The following is an 18,817-nucleotide window of genomic DNA, read 5'->3' on the forward strand; positions in this document are numbered from 1 at the left end:
GGCAGGAGTTCAGCCTTAACATTCAGCTCCAGTAACGGTCAGATTAAATGTTCTGTTGACAGATGCATCCTTCAATCTGCAGTTGAAACCACACAAAGACCATGAATTATAAATACTGGGCCATACATACAATGAATGACCTGATGTTAATCAACATAAAATATGAAAAACACTGTAATGTAATGTTTGTTTTTTTTATTGTTGAGTCTGACGTTTAAGTTATTATTTGTTATTTTTGGCTTGATCTTTGCTCTACATTCCTGTGATAGCAGTGATTTATAGCTACACATGGATCGATATTTTCAGATGAACAATGTGTCAAATGACTATGTGATAGCAGGCAGCTGTTGTTTCCAAAAAAGTTACAGATAGTCGTGGCTATGTACTTGCCAGCTTGTTTCTGTGATTTTCTGACTCTTAGTGGCCAAAAAATGATTCCTGCAGCTTTAGATACAACTTTAAAGTACTGTATAGAGTTATTTCCACTTTGTTCTAATTTATACTGCTACATATTAGAGGGGAATATGATGAGTTTTTATACCACTACATTTGTTTGACAATTGCTGTAAAGTTATAGAGATTAATAAGAATCTTGTAATAGTATTAGTATTTTAGTATTAGTACTGTATTAGCTTTGCATAGACTATTTACTATTGCAAATTAATGCAGCCTTAAATATCACCAGAAATAAAACTGTGAAATACATCTCTTTTTAATATATTTAGAACACAAAACTGAAATGTAAAACTTAAATATACATCAGACATACTGTATTGTTGTACCAATAGTATGTAATTCACTCTACTAATCATAATGTGTTCTACTCACAACTCTGAGCTGTTTTCCAGCAGCATCAATACATGTGAGCCCTTCAGACATCATGTATACCGCCACACAGAGATTTGCAAATTGGACTATAGGATAAATACTGTACTAAAAAACACTGTTCTTCATCTGTACAAATGACAGCATAAGGATTAACATTAACAGGCCGTTACTGTTAACACATGCTGATATGCCAGAACCAGACATTCTGTTGGCTGCAGACAGCATGGAGTAGATAGTGTTTCTATGCCAGTCTAACAGATTGATCCTCTGTGTATCTCACAGCATCAGCTGTAAAAACTACATAAACTAATTTGGACTCACAAGGTTGCCAGTACCAGTCATATGAAGCATATTCTAGGTATTTGGTGTCTTGAAATTTAGGAAGCTATGAAGGCAGAGAGAGATCGGATGGGAATGATAGGCTATATCTCACTGCAGTGACAGGATTGTGGGTCGATGGCAGGATTTTAATTCCAGCACGTGCCTCTGTGTACACATGACATCCCCTCATTGACACACTATCCTCAGTGGCCCACTGACTTTTTGAAACCTGCATGACGACCTTGTCACTCATTCATTTGTGTGTGTGTGTGTGTGTGTGTGTGTGTGTGTGTGTGTGTGTGTGTGTGTATGTGTGTGTATGTGTGTGTATGTGTGTGTATGTGTGTGTGTGTGTATGTTGGCCTACATGGCTTATTTTTCCTTGCTTGTTTGTGTGTAGCTGTCACTGCACTTGCATCACTTTGTCTGAGTGTGTGTGTACATGTGTGCTTAAGTCTGTGGGTCACACGGGTTCATCTGTCAACCCTAGAGCTCATCTGGTCTGATCTGATTTTCTCCCAGCTGGCTGATGTGGAACAGTAGCCCAGATGTTGCAAGGATTACAACTCCCCTCAGTGTTTGAAAGGGGAGCTTTGAGACCATTCAGGAAAATAAACCCAATGGGAGAAATTGTAGAGTAGACAGGCCCATTCTGTGTCAGCTGTCCTTCACAGAGATAATCCCTGTTTATGCTAAATATCACAAATGACAAACAAAAACTCATGTTTTAGGGCCAGTGGCAACTTCACTGTTAATAATATTTATGTCTTCAACTACCACCTGTTAGTTTGTATGTGCAGCAGCTGCTAGCTATGTCAGCAGTTAAACAAGTCAAAATTAGAGTTTAATTGAAAAGTAAAATATCTTTAAATATCTTTTCACATTAGAGTGAAATAAAGTTTTGTAATTCATACCAAAACACAAGTAAAAAAAGCTCCACAGAGTTTTCACCTAGTCCCATAATCAACTCAAAATTGCAGTTTTTGTTTTTATTTTATGATCAAACACACAAAACTAATGATATTCCCATCAGTGTTAGCAGAACATTGTGTGTAGTGCTCATTAGTGAAATCCTAGCATAACAGACTAGACTAACACAATAAGCATGGTTAACATTATGCCTGCTAAACATTAGCATGTTGTCACAGTGAGCATTTCTTGCCATGCTAGTGTTAGCATTTAGCTTGAAGCACAGCGGAGTAGCCTCCTGCAAAATACAACTTAACAAAAGAGCCGCTAGCATGGCTGTACTGGCCTATTTGCCAAAAACAGTCACATTTTATTATATTTGCACCAAGATCAGATCAACATGTAAACATGTGTATATTTCATCATGTAACTATAGTGTAAACTCCTCTTCATGTTATTAAACATCTAAAATTCCCTCAGTTAGACATTGCAATAAGTAGTTTTTCCTTTACTCTACAAAAAATGTTCAGTTTTTCCATGAATGCCTCATGGTGAATATTGTTAATATGACTGCACAACAGGTGTCTTTTCATGGATTTTCAAAAACCTCACTATAAAAAGATGGACTGGTAAAAGAAAATCAACTTTCACTCAAAAGAAAGCACCAGACTTCATTCACGTCTGTTTATTTGAATAGATCTCTATCATATACATACAGTACAATATGCTCAAGACAGATTTTATGGCACATCCATTTTTGTTGTACATTTTGCAGTCGTTGGTATTGCTGTGAGGCTACAGTAAAGTGACCATTTGAATCTGTTACTTAGGTAGTTACAGCAGGTGGATTGACCTCAGTGGGTAGGATTAAGGTTGCTACAGCAAAAACACATGCACTGTCAAGTTATATATTCCACTAGGGGTGGGTCACACATCCAGTTACACATACCGACACTTGAAGGGGCCGTGTTGTTATGTTCTATTGAAACCCCTTGGTTGTTTTCGTCTTGGAATACGCTACAACAGTGGCTACCGTGATCCTGGCAAGCTACGGGATGTACATGGTTTCGGTTCCACCCAGTATTCTTTCACTCTGAATTTAGAGAGCTGCCATTTCATGTGTGTTAAGTGTAGACCTCAGATCTATTTCAGTGATCTTTTCCTGCCTGCATTTGTAGGTCTGGGTTCAACCAAAACCTTGGATATCCAGTAGGAGTGAAGAATAATGGTGTATAAGGCTCTAATATTCAGGTTTCTACTGCAATACAACTTTGCCGTCAATACTACAGGTACAGAGTACTGCTAGGAGTCTTAGAGGTTATTCACATATGTACAAACTCTGCTGTGTAATTGCACATACACCTGACAAGTGAGTGTGCATTTTGTTGCAGAGCGAGATAGAAAAATAAAACAGTGATAGACTACAAAATACCATGTGCCACCATCATACTTTAAGTGCTGCTGTCCATTTCAGGTGTTCCCTCTTTTATTTGTCCTCATTTTAATGAAAACACAGTCATAACTTTTTCAGAATTTTAAAAAAAGGATAAAATGATTGTCTCAAAAAAATAATTTAAAAATTATATTAATAAAAAAACAGCATCAAAGTGCAACAAAAAACTATATGTAACATGATATTAAAACTCCTCAGCTTTCCCTTTCATCAGCTTATCAGAGTGATGTAGGTGTTTGTGGATGTGCACATTGTGTGTACATATAGGATGTATGTATGTGTATGTATGTATGTGAGCAAAAAATGTTAACAAACACGTCCTGTATCTGTTTCCATACTTAATGTCTGCCATTTAAATACACCAAAGGGCTAAAACAGACTTTTCGTATCTCTTATTGTGCAAGGTTGGCTTTCTCCCAGTAAATCCACCATAAGTGTTAAATAAGAGAAAACAGCAATAAACACAAAAATGTTGTGAAATCATGAGCTTATGGTGACAACTAAATAAAAAGCGTGAAGATGTGGGATGTACAGAAGGGTGGAGGAGTGTGGAGGTGCAGCAGCTCATGGAGTGGCTGTCTGCACTTTAGATAACTTGACAGCAGCTGTGAGGGGTGGGAGTGCAGAGCAGACCCTCCTTGGGGTTCCGGTGGATGTTAACAGACAGAGTCTTGTCGCTCAGAGGCATCTGCAGCACCCGGTTCTTCATGTTTCTGTGGTTCTCTCTTGCCAGGTCCAGCTCTCCCAATCTCAGCGTGCCGGAGCAGGGACCCTCCAGCAGTGGGTCTGCCAGCGCGTCTCCTAGTGGGGGCTGGCGGTGATAGAGGTTCCCCCTAGGTGAAGGGCCACCCAAGAGCGAGACCTTATCCAGGCTGCCGGTGGAGCCTCCCATGCACATCCTCCACATTGGACGGTCCTGAGCATCTCCCCCAACACCAACCCCGCTGCCACCACCTCCTCCCCCTCCTCCCCCAGTCAGGTTGTGGAACTGAGAGCTCAAGCACAAGCTCATAAGCTTTAGGCTTTCCACTAGGCCGCTGGGAGCTTTGGCTGTGCCCTTGCCTTGGCCTGATCCCGGACTGGCACAGTTGGAGGGACTGCCCTGCCCTGCCCCTCTTTTCCCTCCATCTTCTTTCCTTTCTTCTCTGTCGTCGCCATGGCCACCGATAGTTGCTGTGTCAGGATTGTGGTGACTTTCTGTATCATCATCACTGGTCTCTGAGCTGGGAGTCAGTGTGGCGACTGGTGCCGTTACAGTTTTAGGTGATATGAGCGTTGACAGTGATGGTATTCTGGAGTTCAGATTGAGGCTGAGGCTCGGTTTAGGTGGGCCAAGTCCATGCAGCTCCCCCCTCTCCTCCTCTTCCTCATCCTCTTTCTCCTCCTCATGGATCTGGTTGAGTACCGGAGCGCTCATACGGGATGTCAATCGATTACCAGATGATGAGGAGGAGGCTTTGCAACGAAGCACCACCTGAGCAGGTAGCGTGGAGGGGTGCAAACATTTGCCTCCCTCACCCTCTTCTTCCTCATCCTCTTCTACACTGAAAAGACTTGGACTACGGGGTTTGCAAGGGCCCACTGAGGCCAGAGAACCCAGCCTGAGGGGGTTGGAGTGGGGCTTCGCCAAAGGCCTGAGCCCCCTCTCCTGGTTCTGGTGAGCAGGCTGTTGGCTGGACGTTGGCACATGGTTACGCTGGCTGAGATCCAGTAGAGCTGTTTTCGGCCTGGGGCCTTTGTGGAGGCTCTCAGCACTGCGGGCTGGGGACTGGGGCCCCCCGGGGTGGGAGATAGATGGACCACCCAAGCCATCACTGACATCCTGGTGAACATCCACTCTGGTGGGCCAGGACTGCCTGTGAATGTTTAACACACACAGAACACAAGGTTTAGTGGACTGAGCAAAATCAGTGATACAGTGTCTTTATGTTTACTCTTACAAAAAAATCTTAAGTTAGTTGATGGCTGACTTAAAGAAATAGTATGTGACATTTTGGGAAAGGCACATATTTGCTTTTCCCCCACCAGTTAAATGAGAAGATTGATACCACTCTCATGTATGTGCGTCAACTATGAAGCTGGGGTCAAGATGAGTTTAGCCCAACTTAGCATAAAGACAGAAGTAGCGGGAAACAGATAGCCTAGCTTTGTACAAAGTTAAAAACATAGCTGCCAACACCACTAAAGCTCACTAACTGACAAGAAATAATTACAGTGCATAAAATTGTAAATTTCAATTTGTGTATGGATTGAAGAGAAAAGATACATGTTGATTTGTAAGTTTTAGAGTTGTTGGTATATATGTTTTTTAAATTAGCTTTCCCCGTTTCCTCCTGCCTTCAGTCTTTATGCTAAACTAAGCTATTTTCCCCATTACTGCAACTCTACTCTCTCTTTATTTAATCTGTACAAGAACCAAAGTGTAAAAACGCTGTATTTAGTATGAATTTGTGAGCTTTAGAGGTACTAGTTGTGTTAATTTCCAACAGAGCTAGGCAAGCTATTTTATCTGTTCCAGTCTTTGTGCTAAGCTAAGCTAACTGACTGATGAAAGTAGCCCCATATTTACTGTTTTTTTCCCATAATTAATTTCTTTAGTAAGTAACTTCAACTAATGAGATGGTCACATTACATTTTTGTATTCGAATCACTGTAAGCACATTATTAACATTATAAGATTTGATACAAAAAGAGGTCTCAAAGTCTGTTATTTATTCTTAAGCGTTATCTCCTTCACAGCTATCCAGTTGGCTGTGTCCTGGGGTAAAAGATAACTAGCTGTTCTTCACAACAGCAAAGTGTTTATAATAGATCCCTTTGAACAGGCATCTGTTGTGTGCATCTTAACACCCATATTCATTGTAAAAATGAACAATAGTGTTTACAGTAGACAGCCTTCACCTCACCTTCACAGCCTGATTTATAAATATTGTTTAATCTCATGTCCTTGTGTTTCACTCCGTTCTAGGGAAAATAAAAAAGTTTTTTGATCTGTAGCCTCTGTTGTATTCCCAGTCTCTCCTTCATTCTCTGCTAGAAAAAAGGCTCCTTCTGTCCATCTGCTGTCAAACTCATCTTTTGGAGACTGACAGTAGGCAGCAATGCGGAGGCAGCACTGTGTCTATCTCAAGAAATGTTTGTGTGTGGGGGTGTTTGTGTGTTTTAGCTTGTATGCCTATCTAAGTGAGGACATTTTCGGAGGTCCTGACTTTAAGGCAGACCATCAAAGGGCTGTTTGTGGGATAAGACTTGGTTTTAGGGTTAAGTTTGGAATTTGTTTAGGTTCAGTTTAGGGTGAGGTGAGTGTGTGTACCTGAACTGGGCCTTGCTGGGACTAGGCGATCGTGTCTGGCTGTGTTGCTCCTTCTCTTGCTTGTCCCTCAGCATCCTCTCAGCCAGCAGAAAGTAGGTAGCTGTGATGTGGTTGTACTGATTCGACTCCAGAGCCCTGAGAAAACGAAGAGAGAATTCAATTAGCAATCCAAAGCACACACACACTAAATCCAGACTTTGGAAGTGACAAGGGGTGAGATTTAATTTGACACAACAACAGCTCAGGATTGACTGCCAGCTATTAATGGCAATTAAAGTGTTGACGACACTGAATTAAGCTTTAGGTGGACTGGTGTACCATGGAAAAATATCTGGAGATTACATGGGAAAGGATAGCTGCGAGTGTGTGAAACAAGGACACATACTCAGTTATGGTGTCTCTGTCTGCGATGGCCCCCAGCACCATGCGTTGGATTATAGAGCCATGCTCTTCTTCCGACAAGCTGCGATGGGACACCAGCGGGGTGGACAGCTTGGTGGCCGGGGAGGGGTCGACACCTTGAAGCCATTCGTGGCCCTCGATCTGCTCTAAGGTCGCTCGTTTCCTGGGGTCCCTCTGCAGCATATGGCCTATAAGACTGAAGGAAATCACAGGGGAGCATTTCGTTAAAACTCTAGATGTATTACATAAAATGTTATATTTATTTCATATTTAAATCTGCAGGAATATGAATGGTTCTACTAGCAGCTGATGTTATGACTTTAGTGCTCGGCCTGAGCTAAAAACAGGGGGAAATGCGGTTTCCTCATGGCCACATGGGCAGCCAATTTGTTTAAGGCTGAAAACAAACAACACATGAATCAGAATGCCAATATTTGAAGTACTGTGTACAAGTCAACATAACCAAATAAAGTCCAAAAACGATATGTGTATTCAAAGCTACAGCCATTTCAAATGTATTCAGATCCTGTTTTGTCCTGCTCTGCCTTGACGCATCCTTAAACCCTCACAATGTTAAAAATAGAGGGCCGATTTTTAAGGGTGCATTAGATACACTTAACGCAGCACTGCATCTCTGGTCGAGCAGCTGACTGCAGCACAGAGTGAAAGCAGGACAACGCGGAACCGCTCTCCTCTCTCTCTCCGTTCCGTCTTTTCTTCACACATCTACAAACATGAAATATGCAGCACCTGCAGAGTACCCTGTCCATCTGTGAAGGGGATGTGTGCACGTTACTCACTCTCTGCATGCATTGGAGATGTGCAGTGGCACTGTGTATTTACAGTCCATGATCATAGTGAGCGTCTCACTGTCGTTCGCCTCCTGGAAGGGGGGTTGACCACAGACCAGCATGAAGAGGATTACCCCCAGACTCCAGATATCTGCACAGACAGTAACAGAGAGAGTTTTCTTTCCATACCCAAACTGTGAATTTTTTAACAATGGTGAAAGAAAAGATTACAGTGAGGAAAATAATAAAAAATAAGAATGACAGACAAAGTGAAACACAGTTGTCCTTTCTGCTTAGTGACCTAGATAGAAAAAAACACAAGCATTGTCTAACTCCCCCCCAATTTGAAATGAAGCATGAATCATATTCGATCAGAGCCATTTCCATAAATATGTACTAGCTTAGGACACATCTGTCTAACCAAGTATGAGACTCTGCACTGCTGCCTGCCGCCAGCATCATGCTCACACACACACACACACATACATACATGCTTGCATGCACTCCTACACAAACACACAGCCCCTTAGAAAGTGGGTTAACGTGTTCATCCCTCAAAGCTTCATACAAATGCTAATTTTATGGAACAGTTCTTTTAGTCCGATTAGTCATTTCAAAAGAGCAATGTTTTGCTCCAGGCTTTCACCACCGCTCCGGTCAGCTGGATGGTCCACTGACACACATTCTGCAGTAATGTAACTGTGTATGGAGGAAAGAGATAGTGACATGAAAGCATACCGTTTATTTTAGTCAGTATGTTAACCACTTTTTCTACACCACTTTGGAAGGATAGCAAAAGGATTTTTGGGCTTTGTGTGTCTCACAATATGAAGTAGATGCAGAAAATAAATAAAAAAGCAGTTTCTTCTTCTTTATGAACAGCATGAATATCAGCAAGTCAGTCGATTTGCAGTATGAAAGATACTTCTTTCTTTTTTTTTTAAAGCTGTGGGTGGGGTTTTTTTTAATAATTGAGCACAACCCCCAAGCTGTAGACACAACATTATCACCTTGTAAAGTTGTCTTGGTGAATGTATTTGCCTATTTACACATCCAGCATACATGGAAAAACATTGGCATTCATTTGGAGACATGTTTCTGGTATTCTGTCAATTTAAGTCCAATATTAACTCTCTGTGTAGCTCTATTTTGGTCTCCACCAACTCCTGAGAAAAATACCTGGCTCGTTAGCTGATAAATGCTCCACTATGTTCACCAGCTAGTTGCTAACTGTGTCTGTTAGCCATTTAGTGCTAACAGGTAGCATACAGTTAGTTAGTTAATTAGTTAGTTAGTACCACTACTAGCGGTTCTGTTCGCATTACATGTAGTCATTTGACTGTTAATATAAAAATATTTAGTAGTGCAGCTTTAAACTGCTAATCTCTAGGCGCCTTTGCATTTCTGTGGGCATTTTCTTTAGTACTGTGTGCCTATTGCTGTATATTCTTGGTGCTACATTTTGTAGAGTTCACAATGTAACATGTCTCTTTACTGTTTATCCAACAACAGATGTATGAATTACTACCTGAACCGACCTTGTGCTCATATATCAGTTATACAGTATATATTAATGAGAGATTTATTTGACAAAAAATAGGGTAGTAAGCTGAACCCGGGTGGGTTTGATCTCCTCATCATCCCAAGTGATATGTCTTCAGTTTGCCAGGATACACTGGAGATTTCAATCTGATAAAGCAAGCGTGCCAGTTTACTGCGGGGGGCGAGTATTTATTGCTCTGAGGCTGTGAAGGAGCATCTCATACTGCTGATGGAGAGAGCAAACACTGCTGCAGTCCCCATCACCATCTTACCCCTAGCCAACGTATCCTAGCAACCGTGACCCTTCTCCCTCATTACTTGCGTCAGCGGTCCGCCAAACTTCCTTCCTCGATAACTTTATTTATAAACCAGATGGCTGACACATCTCTGGATAACACCGTTCACGTCACTGCACATTAGCATCACCGGGGTGCTAACTACACCGGCTACTTAGCAGTGACAGCTGGAAGTGTAAACATCCCTTTTTGCCGCTCTGCATTGCAATTTAACACCAATTGCTTCCCTGTGATAACCAACAACCACTCCCTTGTGTCTTGACGGCTCAGGGGGCCAAGTTCAGCATCCCGTCCTGCTAATCCCCATTGTGCAACATTCTATCTCTTTCTAAAAAAAAAAAAATCTTCCCACTTGTGCACGTTCATTATTATGCACAGCTATTTCCTGAATTATGCATGTGCCCAGGATATGTTCTTTGTAATTGCTATTAGGTAAGTTAATTTTTTTGAAGTGCGGCTTGTGCTTCTTGAGCTAGAAGCAGAAATCTATATTTAACTTTCCATTTACTGAAGACAAAAAGGAGGGAGCCCACACACTGCATAACATCGACAAGGCAAAAAAAAAAGAAGGCAGGCATATTTTCATGGTACTTATTAGCCCATAATCTGCTTTAAAACATGCACAAACATGCTTGCAATGTGTTAAAGATTCAATTTTTCTGCACAGCAATAATATGTCATGTACTTCTGTTTGATTGTTGTATCCTAAACTTTCCTTTTATTCACTCTCTTTATTCATTTGTGTTCATCAGAGGCTGGAGTCCCATTAGAAATTACAAAACAGACAACCCTTTCCTCTTATTGCCCCATACATGTGACTGCATTCACAAGTACCTGAGCATGTGAGAGAGTGATGAGGAAGTCATATTTGTTTGCTTGTGAAAGCACTCAGTGCTTTGCATTAATAGATAAAAGCAGCTTTTTTTCACTGCTTCTTTGTTTTGCACTTTTGAGCATTCAGTTCCTGCTAATTGGCGCCTTCTGTGCGCTCAGTAGGACTGAATACCGGTGCGACATTCTCTCTATTTTGGATCACTTTTCATCTCAAATTATTTTCGGCGCTTCCTCAAAACAGCAACAAACTCCAAGCCGGCCCAACTTGAACAGGCAGAGTGAGGACAGCCTCTTTATCTCTGCAATAAACTGGGCCTGTTGCCACCTGGCATCTCAACTGCAAAACTCAGCACCCTGCGGACCGTCGGCAGGTACTTTGGCAGCGTTGTAATCCCAGGCCAAGTTACCTCAAAGCCCTGAACGTCAGGAGTGCCAGCCTCCATTCAGCCAGTTCCACATCAAACTGCAGTGCCGATAGAATCACACAATATTACATCCCGGCTGGATGGATAATCCCCTGCAATCACCACAACATCATCTCACTTGAATGAACAATAGTGCACAGGAAGTATGAACATGCACCCACATGTGCTGAAAATGTCTGGTTTATCATCTGGGTCAAGCACTCAGACAGGCTTTTACAGGACAGCTGACCTCACACATATCCTGCCACTCATACCATCATGCACATAAAACACACGTAGAGTCAAATTACAGTGACTTTTTATTACTTTGCTTTCAATATTTGTGACCAGCTTGTCTGCTTGGCACAAAAGAGAGTGAGAAGGAGCGACAGGAGAAAATAGCCACTGCAAATCCACTCCAAAATAGAAAATGTTCCTCTCTTGTTTCTGCGGGGCTCCCCCCCCCCACCTTCCCTTGCTCTGACGCAGTGGCCTCTGGGTAGACAGATAGACTACTGATGCCTTTTCCTGCTTTGTCTGTTTTCCTTGTTTTTCTCTGTACCCTTCTTTTTCTCCTCCTGTGTTTCTCCCGCCCCCATTTTCCTCCAATCTGCACGCTTCTGTTTCATTTCTTTTCCATTACATTTTAATTTAATATCTAAGCCGTAGCTCAGCAAGGGGTTTGTACCACTATCGATAGGAAAGATGGAGGGCTGGTGACAATGGTGAAGCTGCTTGACGAAACCTATTTCAGCCTAATCTGATATCAGACTTTATTATCCACAGAAAGACTTTCAATCAAAATAAATTGCAGATATACGACTGCGGTGCTGGGTTATTATAAATTTGAATAACCCTGATTTCCAGAAACTGATTTCTTTTAACACCCTCTGAACTTTGAGCAGGTCCTCTCCTTATATCAGTTAGCTGATAAAGCTGCCAGTGTGCCAAGTTGTCTCTACGGTCCAAAAGTACTGCAGGTCATACATCAAGGCCAAAGTGTGTGCTCAGTAGGTCATATAAGCAGAAAGAGTGTGTGAATGTGAATGTGAAAGCGTTAAGACTGATATATGGTGGTGTTACATGATCTGCTGATAATGGCTACAACACTTTGATAAATCAGGATAGACCCTGTATATCCTCACTTGCTCTCTGTCAGCTCTATAAACTTACCCACAGCAGGAGCGTCGTACTCATCCCCCAGCAGTATTTCAGGGGCAGAGTAGGCCAACGAGCCGCAGGACGTGTTGAGCGATATCCCGGGCTGAAACCTGTTGCTGAAGCCGAAGTCGGTGAGCTTGACGACCCCTTGCTTCTCGAAGAACACCACGTTCTCTGGCTTCAGGTCCCTGTGCACCACATGTAGCCGGTGGCAGTAGGAGATGGCGTGGACAATCTGGGCAAAGTAACACTTGGCCACCTTGAGGAAGAGAGACAGAAAGGAGATCAAGAAATAAGACATCTTAGTTTGTGAATTTATAAGAGGGCAAACACGAGACAGACAACTGCTCACCCTCATTTTTATATCTATAGATAATTTAGAGTCTTTATCTGAGCTGCATGTGTTTGGACAGTGGGAGGAAAACTACATGAACACCAATGGAGCATGCAAACTAAACAGTGTGAAACAACTAATGTAGGTTTCACTGTAGCAAAATCTTTATAGACACTTAAAAAAAATAGTTTGATATTTAGTGAAATGAATTTACTCTCTCTGTGGCCCAGAGTTAACTGAGTAAATTGATATCAATCTCATGTCTGTTAAAGAGGAAGCTACAGCTAGCATGTGATTAGCTTAGCTTAGCAAGAAAGGGAGCAACAGCTAGACTGACTAACAGCTAGGTGAAACTGCAACTTGTCATTTTGTTTTGTCTTCGGACAGTCTTTATTCTAAGCAAAGCTAACTGTTCTCTAACTTTCATATTTAACAGACAGAAATAAGCACAGAAGCACCCCCCATATCCTCATCACAAGTTAAAAAAACAACAACTTTCAAATCCATAGTATATCAAGCTAATTCCTTTTTTTTTTTTTTACATTAGATACATTACATACATTAGAAACATGGTGGAGCAACATGGTGGCCTCTGTGGAGGAGGCCCCGCTCCCTATGTAGATATAAAGGGCTCATTCTAAGCTAAACATATTGATTCTTATGTTTTTAGGTGATTATACACTAATTAAACCATAATCATGACTACTAAAATCCAATTTTGGTCCTTTAAACTTAAGTGATTCTCATCCATTCCCAGGTAAAATAATATGATATCCAATTGATCACCTTTCTCCTACATCTCCTGGCAAGTTCAAAGGCAGGTACAACAATAAAAAAGCATATCACAAGCTAGTATCAAAGACCTTTGTCGGTGATAAGACAGTCTACCTGAGTGAATGGCTATTCTACTGCCAAAAGTCCTTCTCACCTCTTCACTGAGGCCTCCATCACGCTTCATGATGCAGTCGTACATGTCTCCTCCATCTCCCAGCTCCAGGATGAGGTAGAGCTTGGTGGCCGTGTCAATGACCTCGTAGAGGCGCACCACATTGGGGTGCTGCACCAGCTTCATGCATCGCACCTCCTGGAAAAGGTGACCTCGCGCCACTGGGTCCAGCTTAGTCTTATCTATCACCTTCACTGCAACCTGGAAGAGCAACATTTGCATAAAGGTTGTTGAACACTGCTAGAAACAATATTAAGACCATCATGTGATATAGAACACATACAAAAGCCAAAATCAACACAATATCTTGGCAAATAAACGCACTCTTAGAAACAAATCTCTACATGTGTTACATGTCACCTATCTTTGGTTTTTGAATATAAGGCTGAAACATTTAACAGTATGTTGACAATGACTGGTTATATCTGAATAAATTGTATCACTGGCATCAAGCATTGCATTTGCACATACAAGTATTGCGGGAAGACGCACCTTTTCCCCAGTGAATACGTGTCGGGCCAATTTGACTACAGCAAAGTGTCCCCGACCCAACGTCTTGTCTAGGTCGTACAGCCCGGCAATCTTCCCATCATGATGACGTTTGAGCCCCGCCATGGCTGTTGGTGGACAGGGAGGGAGGAGCTGCCTTCTGTCGCCCACTGGTCACCAGTCAGTTCTCCATCTTCTCCTGATTAGATTGAAGTTAGTGGAGGTTTGTCTTGTTGGCAGTGATATGACTGTAGAGGGCTACAGAGGATGATCCTAGACCAGCAGTGGGGCTTTTCACTGATGTGGCTGCAGGGATTTGAAACTTCAGGACAGTAGTGGCAAATGCTCTCCAAACTGCACTCCATTCACTCCAGTCCCATCTTCTTGTGATCTAATGGCCAAAATGACACAAAGGAAAAGTAAATTCATCCATTGAGAATCTAACTCATGAATGAACTGAGTCATTGCTTTGAGCAAATCCTGTTAAACTCTGAGTCATGAACTTTCCTGACAAACGGTTATCTCCTACACTACATTCTCTCATCAACATTGTTCTGCCTCCGCTGGAGAAGGCCAAATGTTATGCACAAAATGTAATCACAATGAGAGTTGCAAGTGCAGACAACTAGCAAAAATGACATTGGGGTGGATTTTAGTATGTCATGTACCAATTAAATTAGTAGTGACAATAGAATCAAAGACCTTATATTCTTCATTTGCCTCTAAAACAACAACAAAATGGGACTACGAGTCCCCCACTAGCAGCTCTGTAAGGCTGTACTTGGTGTTTTGGAGCTAAACATTAACATTAGTATGTTTAACAGGTAACGTTAACTACAGTCAACAGAAATCTTCATCTAAGCAATGTAGTTACTTTTCCAAATATTTGGTCATAAAATACAGTATCCTACACATTCTCAGCTGATGATTAATGTTAAGGTGTTCACCAAAGTTATTACAGCTCATCAACAAGGCCACGCCAAATATAATTACATCTTCAAATGTTTTGTTTGTCATACCAACAGACCACAACCCAAAGATATTCAGTGTAATTATACAAGCAGATAATAATCACATCATAAAACCTGGAACCAGGAAATAATGCATTTTGATTCATTAAATGTGTTCAATAGTTTGATTATTAAAAGTGTTGCAGATTATTTGTTCTGTCCATCCACTGACCAAGTAATAGGTATTTTTTCTGTAGTTAATATAGTTTACATGTAACTTAAGCCATAGCTCTCTGCTTTTATTGTTTTCATAGTCCATGTTCATGCTATTTGATATTTTTTGCCCATGGCAAATTCTACTTTTCTAAACTAAGTCATCTCAAATACCACATGTCTGACCTCTGCTCCGTTCACCAGAGGCTACTGCCGTCATACAATATGTTACTTCACAGCTCTGCTTATGAAACAACGCCTCTAGGGAGGCACGGCATTCCTCTTCCAGGAATCTACCTGCGTGCCAAGAGCAAGGAGGCGGCAAAAGACACGCAATGTACAGGCAAAGAACATTCCTGCAAGGTTATCCTCTCCTAGGTGTGTCACCTGGATTCACAGAGACAACAGGACGCCAAATAACTGTTGTCAGGTACAACATGCCTATCAACAGAACTAGATAGAGTAAAATTTCAAAAATAAAAAATGTCTTGAACCCACTAGCAGTCTATGGTTGCTCAAATGAAACTATGAAAGCCTAAAAAGCTCTTTGGGGTTTTATGTGATCCTCAGTTGGAGAATTGTACTTGTGAGAAAAAAGTGAGTCATTTTTCTTATAATAGGAAGCTGACATCTCTATCTGCCTCTGCTCAGTCTCGCTCTCTCTCACACTCACACACACAAATCTCAACTGCGCTGAACTCTTTGCCTCCCCGGTACTGACAACATGTAGGTGTTGATGTTTCAAAAAAACTGAAGCCATGAAAGGTGACACACACACACACATTTGTGACTGCTTTTGTGTCTCTCACACACACACACGTCAGGCTGACAGTGCATGTTCAATGGGATCAGAGCAGGTTGCAGTGTGGTGACAAGCTGGTGTGTTTTGACCTCAGTTCAACCAGAGTAATAATGCTAACTCACCACCAGTGAATGACTGATCTGCCAGTCTAAATCTAGACCATGACGATGTGTGTGTAATCACTTGATCAGTTTAAAGCTGGTAGAAAAGCTGGATGAAAATACAAGCTGAAGGGATACTAAAACACCCTTGTTGTGACGTGCCTTTCTGACTTCTCAATATACTCTACCAGTTGTGCATTCATTGACGTCAGTTGTGTAACTGTTCAAAGTGCTGGTGGTGTATCGATTTACAAGGTAGTAGTGTGTGTGTGTGTGTGTGTGTGTGTGTGTGCGCACGCACGCACAAACACATGAGGTCAAGGACTTGTTATAATAGCTGTCCCATTCACATAAACTGTGAGATTGAAGATATCAACTGTGGGTTAACAAGTCTGGTTGACTGGAAAATAAGTTTCCTGGTGCATTTGATTAAGATAACATTAATGATGTAAAAGATACCAAACTTAGTTCACAAGCAAACAGTTTCACACAGGAGATATTAATACATTATGGATCTGAGATTATATCATCTTTAGACTCAAACATTAGGTAGCCAGTTGTGCTACAATACATGATGCAACTTTTTGGCTTGTTACTATTCAAAACAAACCAAATTGGTTTACCAGTTGTCTTCAGTTAATGGACGACTGATTCTGATTTCACCCCCCCCCCCCCGCCCCCCCCCCCCGTTTTGTTTGAAACTGTTTTTTAAAGCTCCTAAAATGAAACACAAAAAAGCATAGATTGGAGGAAATGCTGACATGTTTATAATCTCAGGTATCAGGACCCCTCAAATAAATAAATGCTAAATACTGCAATGCACTGCTCAATATAAATATCACTGATAATACCATAGTATAATACCATATCATAGTGAAACCAGAGGTCCCTGTAAAAATAATAGAAGCAGCAAAATAGTGATTTTAAGTAGTTTTTCTCCCTTGTTTTTCTTTCTCTTAGTAAGTTTTTGTTTTTACACACTGAGTATGAGCACAGCCTTCAAGCTTGTTTTATACCGAGATACATTTTTCTTCACCTTGTCCTCTCTGTATGTTGTTATAATACAACATACTATAAAGATACAATGAAGACATCAATGTAAACTTACTACAGGGACACTTTATTTGCGTGGAGGGATGTCACAGGAATATTAAAGGCAATCTTACATTTACAGTACTTTCAACTTACTGGAATATCAATAGACTGTTGTTTTAAAGCTGTGAGAATGTGTCAGTTATATTTTCACTGCATAGGTGCTACTGCCCATATGGGACCCTCCAACCCCCCTCAGCTGTCAACATGCCTGCTGGCTGCGTCCACGGTTACATGACAGTGCAGAGCAGGCTGCGCCAGCTTCACACATATGAAAGCTGTGAAGACACGGTCAGCATACGAACGATGCGTCTCAAAGATGCGCATGAAGACAAAGTCCCCCCCATAGAAACCCAGCTTGAGCCCGGCTAAGTTGACACATATTACTAAACGGGCCCGCACTGTAAGCCTGCAAGCACTGCCACACAGTCCTACTCACCACACAGCAGTATGAAGCAGTGCCAGTCGTCCTATCTGTTCCGTTTAAAACTGCGGGACACTGCGGGGCTTCGGGCGGTGAGCTGCAGGTTAACCGAGGCTGAAAAATCCTCCGCCGCTCAGTCAACACTCGGTACTGACTGACAGTGAACCGGGCACAGATTATTCCAATGGGACTGTGTGTATATCTGTCACACAGTCAACTCAACCTTTCTGTTTCTCTCTCCCTCCCTCAGCTGCGTCAAGCACACGCAGACAGCAGCGTGACCGGAAATACAGGACTTTGAGATTAATGTTTGTTGTGCGTGGCTCTTGTTTAATAAATTACTACAACTACTACTGCTACTACTATTACAACTATTATTATTATTGTTAAAATATAATTAGCTTACTGTCTAATATGTCTGACATGTGACAGGGCTTTAAAAGAAGATGAACCAGCACCTTGCTCCAGTCTGTGTGCTTAATTTGTAGTCACTTGTAACACCTTATTCAAACATTCAAATATGCAAAAAGAGAATAATTACCATATTCAGAAAAGGAAATCACATTTTATATGATATAATAAATACCCCCCATAACCTCCGATTTTAAGGGGTGGGCCTATGAGCACAACTAGTCTGGAGCCAATTGCGGTCAAGTATGCAACTTAAGTGTGATGTGGAAATTTGAAGCTTCTAGTGCATAAACAGTGAGAATACATTTGACAGTCAAGGATAAATCTTTTGTCTATCTTGTTTTCAAATGAACTATATTTACATATTCTATCATTTCTCATGAGGCAGAAGGAGGAGACATGATTTTAAAGCTGTAGTGCAGAACTTTTACATATGAACATCTGTTACTATTTTACACTATTCATTGTTAATCTAATGTATAGATAGTTATGAACCAGATGGGGATCCCTGAGTTTGGAGGTCTTTGTCACAAGAGAGGTTGCTGCACTGCAGGATATAAAAAGGGCACTCTTTATGTAGGCTATTAAGCTTTTATTTTGAAGGGGATTTACACCGTGTTCCGGTGTCGTTTTTTGTGAATGACATCTCTATCATCACTGCGCATTGGTGCCATTCATCTCTGACGTCAGAAGTACGCTCGGAGAAAAGCGTGTTAATCAGGCACCATGAAAATAACACATAATATACTTCTGTCTTTTGACTTTTCTTAACCTGACACGTGCTCATGTTTGGTTCATAAC

The 18,817-nt window shown here is 41.4% G+C and overlaps 1 protein-coding gene across 1 annotated transcript; it reads right to left on the reverse strand.

Annotated features, from left to right (window-relative positions):
* Window positions 1-2,728: 2,728 nt before the first annotated feature.
* On the reverse strand, window positions 2,729-17,793 carry LOC128374333 (SNF-related serine/threonine-protein kinase-like). The gene is made up of 8 exons (XM_053334619.1): window positions 17,621-17,793; window positions 14,027-14,414; window positions 13,517-13,735; window positions 12,267-12,513; window positions 8,027-8,168; window positions 7,210-7,422; window positions 6,825-6,959; window positions 2,729-5,367 (listed from the first exon to the last, which is right to left on the reverse strand). The coding sequence occupies exons 2-8, from the start codon at window positions 14,147-14,149 to the stop codon at window positions 4,098-4,100; spliced, it is 2,349 nt and encodes a 782-aa protein (XP_053190594.1). The 5' UTR covers window positions 14,150-14,414; window positions 17,621-17,793; the 3' UTR covers window positions 2,729-4,097.
* Window positions 17,794-18,817: the final 1,024 nt, after the last annotated feature.

This window comes from Scomber japonicus, chromosome 15, assembly GCF_027409825.1.
Source record: "Scomber japonicus isolate fScoJap1 chromosome 15, fScoJap1.pri, whole genome shotgun sequence".
Classification (NCBI taxonomy): domain Eukaryota; kingdom Metazoa; phylum Chordata; class Actinopteri; order Scombriformes; family Scombridae; genus Scomber; species Scomber japonicus.